At 37.5% G+C, this 14377-nt stretch overlaps 1 protein-coding gene across 1 annotated transcript; it reads left to right on the forward strand.

The window, feature by feature from the left end:
• The first annotated feature begins 10708 nt into the window (after window positions 1-10708).
• On the forward strand, window positions 10709-11668 carry LOC101412144 (olfactory receptor 14J1-like). Its single transcript, XM_012529260.2, has one exon. It carries the CDS (start codon window positions 10709-10711, stop codon window positions 11666-11668), a length of 960 nt encoding a protein of 319 aa, XP_012384714.2.
• Window positions 11669-14377: the final 2709 nt, after the last annotated feature.

A 14377-nucleotide genomic window follows, 5' to 3' on the forward strand; every position in this document is an offset into this window, starting at 1 on the left:
TTCTTTCTCTGCTCGTGATTTGGGTGTGAAGTTCATGAAGCCATTTCCTATTACAAGGTCCTGTAGATGTTTCCCTACATTGTCTTCTAAGGTCTTTATGGTCTTGGCTCTTATATTTAGATCTTTGATCCATCTTGAGTTGATTTTTTTATAAGGTATGAGATGGTAATCCTTTCTCATTCTTTTGCATATGGATATCCAGTTCTCCATGCACCATCTGTTGAAGAGACCTTTCTTTCCCTGTTGACTGGGCTTGGTGGCCTTGTCGAATATCAAATGGCTGTATATGTGAGGATCTATATCAGAACTCTCAATTCACTTCCATTGGTCAGAATGTCTATTCTTATGCCAATACCATGCCATTTCGGCCACTATAACTTTGTAGCATATTTTAAGGTCAGGTAGTGTGATTCCTCTGATTTCATTTTTCTTTTTCAGTATATCTTTGGCTATTTGGGGCCTCTCTCCCTTCCAAATAAATTTCATAATTAGTTTTTCCAGGTCATTAAAAAATGCTGTTTTGATTTTTATTAGGATTGTGTTAAATCTGTAGATCAGTTTGGGTAGGATAGACATCTTAATGATATTTCATCTTCCTATCCATAAACAGAGAATATTTTTCCACTTATTTAAGTCTTCTTTGATTTTCTTTAACAGCATTGTGTTGTTTTCTGTGTATAAATCTTTTACACGTTTAGCTAAATTTATTCCTATGTGTTTGATTTTTTCATTTTTTATTGTAAATGGTATTTTTTCTTGATTTATTCCTCAGATTGCTCATTATTGGTGTACAGAAATGCTAAAAAATTTTGCACATTGATCTTATAACCTATGACTTTACTGAACTCATAAGTTCTAGAAGCTTTGTTGTAGATTTCTCAGGGCTTTCTATGCATAAGAAATGTAAATATTGAAAGTTTGAATTCTTCCTTTCCAATTTGGATGCCTTTCTTTTGGTCTTTATTTATTTATTTTTAATGTTACATTCAAAAAGCATGAGGTCCATCCCCATATACCCCCCACGCCCCTCACCCCACTCCTCCCATAACAACCTCCTCCATCATCATGGGGGCTTTCATTGCACTAGGTGAATACATCTCTGAGCACTACGGCACCACATGGTCAATAGTTTACACTCTCCCCCAGTCCACCCAGTCAGCCATGGGAAGACATACAATGTCCAGTAACTGTCTTTGTAGTACCACCCCGGACAACTTCAAGTCCTGAAAATGCCCCCACATCACATCTCTTCTTCCCACTCCCTACCCTCAGCAGTTACGATGGCCACTTTCTCCACATCAATGCTACATTTTCTTCAATTACTAATCACAATAGCTCATGAATAGAATATCTGTAAGTCCACTCTAATCCATACTCTATTCCTCCATCCTGTAGACCCTGGCATGATTATGTCCAGTCCACATCTATATCAAGAGGGGGCTTAGATACCGCATGGATGATGAATGCAATTTTCCTGCTTGCAGTTGTAGGCACTCTTGGCTCCCTGGTGTGGCGATTGACCTTCTTGGATGCCTTTTTAATCTGTTTCTTGTGTCAGTGCTCAAGGAAGTACTTCTAACACAATGTTAAGTAGGAGGGGTGGTAGTGGGCATCCATGTCGTGTTTTTTTTTTTTTCCAAATTCTACTCAATTTATTCATTTTTTAAAAAGATATTACATTAAAAAATTATGAGGTCCCCATTCGCCCCCAGTGCCCCCACCCCACCACTCCCCCCACAGTAACACTCTCCCCCATCATCATGTCACATCCATTGCATCTGGTGAGTACATCTCTGGGCATCGCTGTGCCCCATGTCCCATGTTCCACACCATAGCCCACACTTGCCCACGTTCCATCCAGTGGGGCATGGGAGGACATACAACATCCGGCAATTGTCCCTGGGGCACGACCCAGGACAACTCCAAGTCCGAAGAATGCCTCCACATCTCTTCTCTTCGTCCCATTCCCCACACCCAGCAGCCACGATGGCCACTTTTCCCACATCAATGCCACATTTTCTCAATTATTAAGCACAATAGTTAATGAATAGACTATCATTAAGTACACTCTGATCCTTACTGTATTCCTCCTTCCTGTGGACCTTGGCTTGGTTGTATCCATTCCACATCTATGTCAAGAGGGGGTTTAGATTCCACATGGATATTGGATGCAATCCTCCTGCTTTCAATTGTAGGCATTCTAGGCTGCATGGTGTGGTGGTTGACATTCTTAAGCTCCATGTTAGCTGAGTGGAGTAAGTCCAATAAATCAGAGTGTAGGAGCTGAAGTCTGTTGAGGCTCAGGGCCTGGCTATCATATTGTCAGTCCAGAGATTCAAATCCCCTAGATATATCTTAAGCCCCAGCATCAACTACAATTCCAGTAAAGTAGCATGAAAGTCTTGTGAAAAGAGATCCCATCTGAGTCCAGCTCCATCACTCAGAAACACCAGCTCCAAAGAAGGGCCAACTGGCATGGCAGTGAACCCCATCTGCCATGACCATAGAACCTGTGGGTCTCTTTAGCCCTCAAAAGGACCAATATCTGGGGTTGTATCTACTTTATCTGTCTCTGAGACTCTGCTCAGGTTTGCATAAGGGCAATCCTTCTGACAACCTCCAGACTCTTTTTTAGAAACTCATAGCCATATGAACTCATTTGTCTTTTCCATTTCCCCTTTACTTTAGGTCAAACAGCATTTTTAACTCCTGTTATTATATGTAGACAGGGATACTCTGCTGGTCAGTGTTGAACCTTTAATTTAAGGTCATTTTCTAGTTACGTCATCAGCTGGTACTTGGTAGTGATCCCTCAGTGCCAGGGAGGCTCATCCCCGGGTATCATGTCCCACACTGGGGGGAATGCATTGCATTTACATGCTGAGTTTGGCTTCGAGACTGGCCATATTTGAGTAACACAGAGGCTGTCAGGAGGGAACTCTTAGGCACAGTGCTGCTCTAGGCCTTGTTCTTATTTCAAGTGTATAGGCTCACAAGCATAGTCATTAGTATCAGGGGCTCACTGTTGGACCCTCATTCCTTCCTGGTCCTTACCGTTGCACCTGGGTCGTGGTGTATAATTTGTTTGATGTGTTGTTGAATACAATTCACAAGAATTTTGTTAAGGATTTTAATATCTAGGTTCATTAGAGAGATTGTTCTCTTTAACATCTAGATTCCTTAGAAAGACGTAGTTTTCGTTTCTTGTGGTGTCTTTGTTTGGTTTGTTATTAGGGTAATTTTGGCAACAGTGAATTAGTTAGGCAATGTTCCTACTATTTTGATTATTTGGAATGGTTTACACAAGAATGGTGTTATTTATTTCTGAAATGTTTCATAGAATTCACCTGTGATGCCATCTGGCGCAGGGCTCTTCATAGTTGGGAGGTTTTTAATGACTTATTCTATCTCTTTATTTGTGATTGGCTTGTGTGTTCATCAATTTCTTCATTCATCAGTGTAGGCTGCTTGTGTGTGTCTAGGAATTTGTCCATTTCCTCTAAATTGTCATTCTTGTTGGCATATAGTTTTTCAAAGTATCCTCTTATAATAGTCTTTATTTCTATGGGTTCAGTGATGATATCCCCTTTCTCATTGCTTATTTTGTGTATTTGCATCTTCGCTCTTTTTTCATTTTTAGTCTAAGGGTTTGTCAATTTTACTGATCTTCTGAAAACCAGCTCATTGTTTTATTTTTTTCAGGTGCTTTCTTATTTTCTCTTTCATTTGGTTCTGCTCTGATATTTGTTATTTCTTTCTTCTTCCTTTGGGGTTACTTGGATTTTTTGCTAATTTCTCCAAGTGTGCAGTTAGGTCTTCAATTTTAGCTCTTTCTTCTTTTTGATATTATGAATTTATGACTATGAATTTCCTTCTCATATACCTTTTGATGTGTCCCATAAGGTCTTTAAAAAGATTTGTTACTTATTTATTTATTTATTTATTTATTTCTCTCCCCCTACCCACTGTCTGTTCTCTGTGTCCATTTGCTTGTGTGTCCACTTGGATTCTTGTCAGTGGCACTGGGAATCTGTGTCTCTTTTTGTTGCATCATCTTGCTGCATCAGCTCTTGTCCCATAAGTTTTGATATGGTTTGTCATCATTTTCCTTGGTTTCAAGGAAGTTACTGATTTCTATTGAAATTTCCAGCTTGACATGCTCTTTGTCTAAGAGTGTGCTCCTTGTCTTCCATATCTTTGTGCCTAATCTGGTTCTCTGGCTCTTGGAGATTTCCAGCTTTATTCCATTGTAGTCAAATAAATTATTTTGTATGATTTCAATCTTTCTGAATTCGTTGAGTCTTTCTCTTTGGCTTAGCATGTGGTTTATCTTGGAGAATGATTTATGTGTGCTTGAGAAGAATGTATATCCTGCTATATTAAGGTGAGTGTTCTGTCTTTATTAGGTTCAGATCTGCTAATATATTATTCAAAGTCTTTGTTTCTCTATGGATTCTCTGTTGAGATGTTCTGTCTAATGCTGATAATGTTGTATTAAAGTCCCCCACTATAATTGTAGAAGCATGTATTCCTCCACTTAGTTTTTCCAGTCTTTGTCTCATGTATTTTGAGGCACCCTGTTTAGGTGCATAAATATTTAGATTGCTCTTTTTTCTTGAAAGATTACCCCTTATACTAATATGTAGTGTTCATCTTTGTCTCTCACAATAGTTTTACATTTTAATTTATTTTTCCAATATTAGTATTGCTACTCCTACCCTTTTTGGTTATTGTTTGCTTGTAAGATTGTTTTCCAGCCATTCATGTTCAACCTCCTTGAATCCCTGAGTCTAAGGTGGGTTTCTTGTAGACAGCATATATCAAGGTCTTTTTCCAAATGCATTGCTAGTTCGTACTTAGTAATAATCTCTTGGTGCCAGGAAGGCTTATCCCTGCAGGTCATATCCCATGCTGGGGGGAAGGTAGTGAGCCTATATGCTGAATTTGACTTAAAGAGAGGCTATATTTGAGCAAAAAGGAGGCTTTCAGGAGTTAACTCTCAGGCAATATATAATATTAAGCTAAGTATCAATTTCATAAGAACAAAGTCCAGCAGTAGAACCATCAATGGCAAGGCCTGGTATACTGGTATGTCTTCCTTTGCCAGGCACTGCCCATGTACTCTAGGGATTCTTGCCCCTCTATTAGAGAATGTAACAAGGCTTCCAAGGGCAGGAAATATTCTTTCAGTTAATGTGTGGTCCTTCTCCCATGAAGACAACATACAATGACCACCTGAACATATGCCTCAGAGCCATGTCCCAGGGGCACCCTGCCCCACACAACCCCCCTTCACCAACACCCCCCACCAATGATCCTCCCCTGCCACAGTTGTGACCCTTCTGCAATCCAAAACCTCCCTAAAACCAAAGCCAAAAAAATGAATTAAAACAAATAAGAATTAAAAACCAAATAAAATACAAAAAGAAAAATTATGAAAAAGTTAAAAAAATTTTCATTGCCTTTCATCACCACAAGAAATGTTATCTTTTATGTACAGTAACAGTTTCCTTGGTATGTGTCCCCAGTGTTTTTTTAATTTATTTTTTGCTTTATTTTCAAAGAAGATCTAGGTTACAGAAAAGTCACATAGAAAATACATAGGATTACCATATACCCAACCACTTCCCCCTCTCATTTTACCTGATTAATAACATTTTACATTTGTATCATATATTTGTTACAATTAATGTACAAATATTGAAGCATTGCTACTAACCATTGTCGAAAGCTTATATTTTGCACTGTATGCTTTTCTATGTTTTGAGAAAACTTAAAATGGCCTGTATTTTTCTTTGCAAGATCATGCAGAACAATTCCAATGCAGTAAAAATGCCCTATGTACCATCTATTTTATTCTATCATCCCTCTCCCCTCAGAACCTATGGTAACCACTAAGTTCCTCTTTTTTGAAGAACAGGGTTCACAGTTACATGCAATAATTTTGAATACTTGACATACTGTTCTGTTTTTTTAGGTGCTGCTTATGTTCTTGAGAGATTCTTGCCCCTATACTGGAGAACAAAGCAGGACATATACGTACACTCTGTTCCACTCAGTATGGGACATTACTCCCAGGAATGAGCCTCATTGGAATCAAGGGATCATTACCAAGATCCAACTTTCAACATCCATTCTACAGTTTATGGACTAACCCATGACAATTAAAAATGGATGATTACGGACAATGGTCTTCTCACAAAACAGAATACATACAACTGCAAGTAAGCCATTTCCATCCATCTGCCCCTCTCAATCAGAAAAACAGTGGGCATCACCACCCCAAAATCCTCAAGACTGAGAAATGAAAAACATAAATGGGAAATGAACTATGGCCTAAAGTACACTTATTATTATTCTAGTAACATAAGTACTTTTACTTTGATATAAAGGCAGTGGCTCCCAGAGGTTCTGAGGGGAGGGAGAGGGAAGAATAAGTGTAACAAGGATAATTTGGGGGACATTGGAATTGCCCTGCATGACACTGCAATGATGGATACAGGCCATTATACATTCTATCCAAAGTATAAAATTGTGTGGGGCAATGGGCAATGTGTAAGCTATAATATAAGCTATAGACCATGGTTAGAAGCAATACTTCAATATGTGTTCAATTGTAAAAAAAAAAAATAGTACTACTAACAAAAGATGTTGTTAATAGAGAAGTGTGAGGGAGGGGGGAGGTTGGGGTTTATGGGGATCTCCTATATATTTGATGTAACATTTATGTTTATCTCATAAACATAAAATAAATCTATTTATATTTATTGAAAGCTTCTTTAAAATAAATGAAAATAAAAATAAAAAATGCTGGGAGTAATAGAACATTACATAATTTTAGAAAGAAGTTTGGAACATTAAAAACCTATGAAGTGTTTTCCTAAACTAAGCTCAATAATTCTGTCTTTCTTAACTTTATTTTAAGAAAAATTGAAATGCAGTCAAAGCCATGATTAATTTGTAGATATATGATAATTACTGAGAAAATAACAATAAGGAGGGAAAGAGAATTCAGAAATTATAAAACAAAATTTATGGGCATACATTTATCTCTAAGTACTTATACTACAACAAGATTTTAATAAATTTTAATGTCAGGAACCACATTATGACATTATCCGACTGTTGCAAGATTGTTTTAGAGATGGTTCAAAAAGCATTTCTATGATTGTAATGCTATTTTAATAGGCATTGCACATCTGATGTTTGATGATAGGTATAAATTCTGTTTTCTGGTTTCCTGGGATGTCTTTATTAGTGATTCATTCATATAAACTTTTTCATAGGAATTTTCTGTTTCCTTTGTAGAAATACTTGATGGTTAGGGAAACATATCTCCACGTGTGGCCTCAGACAAGCAACCTTAGCACCACCTGAGAGCTTGTTAGAAATTCAAGTACCTGGGCACCACCAGGACCCACTGAACCTGAATTTCTGACTGAGCATGGAGGTTCTTATGATGTAATTGGTCTCCAGGAGATTCACAGACCTATTAAATCTGACATCCCTGAGTGAGGGACACCAAAACCCTGTCCTACTAAACTATTCCTCCTCTGTGAAGTTTCAAGGGCTCCAGGTCCCAGGTGCCATGTGGGTGGAGTAAATGAAACATAGTTATCATTCAGTTCAGGCTTCCCTTAGGAAAGATGCCAAAAGAACTTGGTTCTCAGGGGAAATAGCATGTTTAAAAAGATGTTTTATTAGTTGTATAAAGTTCAGCAATTGGTAACCAGCTTTGATAGCTGGCCATACACCAAGAACCACTTGTAGTGTTTCCAATTTTGGATAAGGGAAGAGAGAAAGACTTTATGGAAACTACCAGAACCCTATAATCTTCAAATGGAATTTGAAAAAGCAAGATTGTTAATTCTAACAAGGAAGGAACCTTACTTCCCTGAACATGAGGAGATTAACAAAGTCCTTTGGATGAATTTATATAAATGTATTGCAAAAATGAAACACATTAAGGAGAACAAATAAACTGGAAAAGGTTAGTATTTTATGTGTATATAGAAATATCCACTAAAAAGCCTTGAAACACTTCTTCAAATCATTTCTCCTATCACTGGTTGAGAAGTATACCTGGATAGACATGCTTTCTGTGCCTTTAAAAAAAATCCCAAGATTCCTGCTTGCATTTCACTAATACTGATAGTTTTTCACATGTGAGGAAGTAGTGTTAATTGGAAAGGCCAATTCTCTTAATCATGTACTATCAGTTTTACTTTTCCTATAAAATCGAGATAAAATTCTTTAACTTACAGAAGATAAAAATGCTTGTGTGGGTAAAATAACATATAATTCTACCATGGTATCTTTTTAATAAAAAGAGCACTCAAAATTGTTTAGTTTTTAAATTCCCTGTCTATTGATAATTACTTGTACAGATTTGGCAAACTACTTTTTTTCCCTCTTGTGTCATAAAAATGCTATTTGGTGTTTTTAAGTTTATTTTTGAGTTGCAATGATTATTCCCACACACACACATTTTTAGAATTTCCTGTATTTCACCATTCAAACTTGGCTGCCACAAGCAGACAGACATAAATGTTTCTTGCATCTAGTGGAAACCTTAGCATCAGAGAAATTAAAGTATTTAATGAACAAAAATAAAAATTGAGCATGGAAAATAATGCTGTTTTCATCTTATCAGATCAATGAAAAAGGCAAAAAACAGGATATTGAAAGAAATTAATTTTGTTGGAGGCAGGTACTTTTATCTCATTCCTCCTGCTTTTTATTATATAGTGTGAGACGAGACTTTGATTAAAATGGATAAAGTTGGTTGGGGGGTCTAGATACATTATTCTTATGATTCATATTGGCAGAGTGAGAGAAAAGAGGCCTTCAAATGTGATAGCCAAAACAAAAATTTAAAGTCTTTTAGTGAATTTAATATCTATCTTTATTATAAATTTTTAATAGTGACCCCACCCAGACAAAAGGATGTAGAAATTCTTCAAAGAAGAATGTCAGCAGGGAATCGATACCACACATTAGAAATATAAACCAAATAAAAAAAGCTGTTGAGTAATGAAAACCTCTCCCAGATTGATAGGGAATGGGGCAGGGGTCCTGGCTTCAAGTTTAAGATTGTTCAGATTGTCATTTCTAAGATTTCTCAGGTATTAAAGTCTGAAAAGACATTCATTAGGCAGTTTTCCAGCTACTGTGCAGAACTCACAGAAGAATGAAAAATGCAGGAATGTGAGGGACTCATTATGAAGTAACTCATTGACTCTCATATTCTGATGAGTACTTTAAGGAGCGTAGAACTCTTTTAATGAGGGAAAACAGCACTTGGCCCCATCCCCAAAGCTCAAACATGGACAAGGAACCTAAACTTGACTTCTCCCTTCTCTGAAATAATCTACGCCCTTCATATTTTTTATCAAGTTTTATACTGAGTATTTAAATATTTTTCTTCCACATTTAAGACCACTTCAAAACTATATGTATGTTTTTTTCTTTTTTGGGAAATACCTTTACATGCAGTAAATTGTCAATCACAATTTAATGACTTGAACTGAAGATAATTAATGTGAAGGGAAGTTGAATAAAATGAGTTGAAATGGAAAATTGGTAGATACAGAAGATAGTCCAAGCAATCAGAATAATCACTGATTCAGAAGGTGATATGTAAATATTTTTTTTTTTTAAAGATTTATTTATTTTATTTAATTTCCCCCCCTCCCCAGGTGTCTGTTCTTGGTGTCTATTTGCTGCGTCTTGTTTCTTTGTCCGCTTCTGTTGTCGTCAGCGGCACGGGAAGTGTGGGCGGCGCCATTTCTGGGCAGGCTGCTCTTTCTTTTCACGCTGGGCGGCTCTCCTCACGGGCGCACTCCTTGCGCGTGGGGCTCCCCCACGCGGGGGACACCCTTGCGTGGCACGGCACTCCTTGCGCACATCAGCACTGCGCATGGCCAGCTCCACACGGGTCAAGGAGGCCCGGGGTTTGAACCGCGGACCTCCCATATGGTAGACGGACGCCCTAACCACTGGGCCAAAGTCCGTTTCCTGTAAATATTTTTTGATAAGTGTTTTGTTCTAGACTTCAATAAGATGCCATTAATAAAATACTAACTGGAAGGTGAATAACTCTATATCTTTTGGTGTTGTGTCCACAATTACAGGGGACTCTTCTTACAATAGCAGAATTGTTGGGCAGGAAAGGACTTAGGTATTACCCTTTTCAAACAACTAATTCTTCAACTTGGAGTGCCATATTTCCTTTAAATGTCATTCCATTTACAAAAATAGAACGATTTACCATACACAGATGGTATTTACCATACCCACCCAATACCAGAATCCTCTATCCAAGAGCTTATCCCTGCTTTTCTATTGTTGACTTAAAGGAAAATGATAGTTTTCACCTGTGGGAATGGAATAACCTTTTTTTTTTTTTTTTTTGATGCAGATGTAAGCGTTTTTCTGGAGGGCCACTGCTTTTGACCACATGTGCACTCAGCTATAGCTACTGGTTTACTAGTGTAGACTGTAAGCTCCATGAATCCAAGAGACACAGCTCTTCATTTGTGGATTCCTAACACCTAGGGTACCACTGACCCATAACAGATGCTTAGTGAAGAATTTCTAAAGAAACAATGATGAATAAATGAATGGACATTTATGGTAAGATCTTTCCATTGCTTTTCCCATTTTTTCTTCTCTTCCATCCACCACCTCCTCATTTTGTATCTTCAAAATGGTTCTGGAAAATGTAACCACAATGAATGGTTTCCTCCTCATGGGGTTTTCTGACAACCATGAGCTGCAGATCTTATATGCCTTGCTCTTCTTGGTGATGTACCTATTGGCCTTGGCAGGTAACCTCATCATCATCACCATTACCACTCTGGACCAGGCTCTCCAATCCCCAATGTACTACTTCCTGAAGCACCTCTCCCTCCTGGACCTCTCCTTCATTTCTGTCACGGTCCCACAGTCTATTGACAGTTCCCTGATGGGTGATGGCCTTATTTCCCATGGTCAGTGCGTGCTTCAAGTTTTTTTCTTCACCTCCCTGGCATGGGCTGAAGTGGTTGTTCTCACTGTAATGTCTTATGACCGCTATGCAGCCATCTGCCTTCCACTGCACTACGAGCTCATCATGGATCCTGGCAACTGTCGGGGGGCTGTGGCAGCTGTATGGCTGAGTGGGGCTGCCTCTGGAATCTTGTTTACAGCAGCCACCTTCTCCATCACATTCTGCAGGGCCAAAATCATCCACCAGTTCTTCTGCAATGTGCCCCAGCTGCTGAAGCTCTCTTGCTCCAATGATTACCTTGGACTGATTGGAGTGATGGGTTTCATTTCTCTGATGGCATTCATTTGCTTCTCCTGGATTGTCCTCTCCTATATCTACATCTTCTCCACAATTGTAAAAGTGCCTTCTGCGGAGGGCCGATCCAAGGCCTTCTCTACCTGCCTGCCCCACCTATGTGTTGTCTCATTTTTCATCTTCACAGGGATGTTTGAGTTCTTAAAACCAACTTCAGATTCTCTAAGTGTTTTTGATCTTATGATTTCTATCTTTTATACAGTCGTGCCCCCAACACTCAACCCTATTATCTACAGTCTGAGAAATGAGGCCATAAAGAGAGCTGTGAGAAGGTTACTGTTGGGTGGGGAATTCCCTGTGAAAAAAACATTTTTGTCCTGTTGAATGACTGTCCAATTTTATATACAAGGAACATTTGGAATAATGGAATTTTTTCAATATGTTGTGCTGAGGAAAAGCAATAGCATCTTTCCTACAGATTAAGTATATAATCATTCTAATGATGAAACCTCTTCATGTGACTCCATCTTTTGGCACTGAATCCCTTTTTTTCTATAAAATTGAGACAAAATAAAAAATTAAAACTTTAAAAATATGGATCCATTAAGTTTTCTTTCCCTCTCACATATATATAAATACACACACAATTAGAAGCACACTTTTCCTTATACTTGGAATAGAAAATGTTACATCACTAATCAGAATTAAAAGATAATAATTTACTCATAATCCAAAATTAAAAGTTGATAATTTCCCATAACATAAGATTCCAACTCTTTTAATTTCAATCATTTATTTTCAAAAGTCCATTTTAGTTCCTTTTTTGTACATACCAATTTTGCATATTGGAATAAATTTATATACCATTAGTATGTATAATTACATTTTACCATGATTGTTTTCATATTTTCACAGTATTTGATCAAGTACACATTTAGATATTCACATATTTCAAATGCATAAATTATTTCCCATTTTTCTCTCATAAGTAATGCTTAAAATTGAACTTTTGATCTTTGAACTGTAGATTCAGCAACACAATTTGTTGCAATTATGAAATACAGTAAAACCTCAGTTTTAAACATTTATAAGCAAAAAATGGGAAGTAACTTATCCAAATGAATCAGGTGAATGGCTAGATGTACTATAATATGAATCAATCAAATACTGTGAAAATATGAAAATGATCATGGTAAAACGTAACTATGCATAGTAATGGTATAAATGTGTTCCAATATGCAAAAGGCAGTGGCCACCAGAGGTTCTAAGGGATGGAAGAGGGAAGAACAGGTATTATATGGGGGCATTTTCAGGATGTAGGATTTGTCCTGCACAGCATTGAGGTGATGGATACAGGCTATTGTGTGTTTTGTCATGACTTACAAGATTGTGTGGGACAGAGGGTAAACTATAATGCAAACTGTAGTCCATGGTTAGTAGCAATAGGTTCATCAATTGTAACAAATGTAGCACATGAATGAAGGATGTCCTTAATGTGAGAAAGAGTGGGACAGGGAGGGAGTGGGGCATTTGGGAATCCCTTATATATTTTATGTTACAGTTATGTAATTTAAAACTTCTTTCAAAAAATAAATTCAAATGGTTAACTTCTCTTGAATATCATATTACTTTTAAAAATACATTAAATCTTTTTATGCATTCGTTAGTAATATATAGACATGTAACATCTCCTCTGTGACCATATGATTTTATTAAATCATACAACACATACTTACAGAGAGCATAATATGTGACTGAAATCATAATAGCAAACTGAACACAAAAGTACATCAGAATTGCACAACATTGTATGTTGTAGGGAAGTTAATTTTTTTATATTGAACACGTTTTTTACCTTTCACAATTTTCTCAAATTTGTGATAATTCTAGAGACTAAAAATATTGATAATAATACTCATATTTTCTTGATACTATCATGTTTAATTTTACATATATTTACATTTTATCAATTTTATTAAAAATGATGTAAGTACCAGAACTCTTTCTTATAGATTGGCAAAAACTTTTTTCTCAGTCATTTTTTAATTCTGCGTTTTTCGATGCATCCTTTATATTAATATCTAATGAGTTGGATATATATATATATATATATATATATTTACAAGTTGTGGAAACACCATTTAACCAGTTAGGCTATCAAGACACAGTCTGAAATGAGCAATTATTAGACTATTCAACCCACTTGCAATAATTTATAATTCAGAATATTTTCATTTTACATTTTTTGTCTTTATTTTTAAAATATTACATTAAAAAATTATGAGGTCCCCATATATCTCCCACCCCCCCTTTCCCCACTCCTCCCCCCATAACAACAACCTCCTCCAACACCATGAGACATCCATTGCATTTGGTGAATACATCTTTGAGCACCACTGCTCCTTATGGTCAATGGTCCACACCATAGCCCAAATTCTCCCACAGTCCATCCAGGGGACCATGGGAGGGCATACAATGTCTGGTAAATGTCCATGAAGTACCACTGAGGACAATTCCAAGTCCCAAAAATGCCCCCACATCACATCTCTTCCTCCCACTCCCTACCTCCAGCAGCCACCATGGCACTTTCTCCACACCAATGCCACATTTTCTTCAATTCCTAACCACAATAGTTCATGAATAGAATATCAGTAAGTTCACTCTAATCCATATTCTATTCCTCCATCCTGTGGACCTTAGAATGGTTGTGTCCACTCTACATCTATATCAAGAGGGGGCTTAGATTCCACATGGATGCTGGATGCAGTCCTCTTGCTTTCCGTTGTAGGCACTCTTGGTTCCCTGGTGTGGTGGCTGACCTTCTTCATCTCCATTTTAGCTGAGTGGGGTAAGTCCAATAAACCAGAGTGTAAGAGTTGCAAGTCTGCTGAGGCTCAGGGCTTGGCTATCACATGGTCAGTCTAGAGATTCAGGTCCCCGGGTATACACTAAACCCGAGCACCAACTATAGATACAGTAAAAGTAACAGAAGAGGCTTGAGGACAAAGATCACATCTGAGTCCAGCTCCATCACACAGAAACACAAACTCCAAAGTAGGGCTGACTGACATGGCACTGAATTCCATCTGCCAT

Source organism: Dasypus novemcinctus, chromosome 22 (assembly GCF_030445035.2).
Source record: "Dasypus novemcinctus isolate mDasNov1 chromosome 22, mDasNov1.1.hap2, whole genome shotgun sequence".
Lineage (NCBI taxonomy): Eukaryota > Metazoa > Chordata > Mammalia > Cingulata > Dasypodidae > Dasypus > Dasypus novemcinctus.

Excerpts from the sequence above, each read along its gene's own strand:
- LOC101412144 (XM_012529260.2), top strand. The coding sequence starts at position 10,709 with ATGGTTCTGGAAAATGTAACCACAATGAATGGTTTCCTCCTCATGGGG.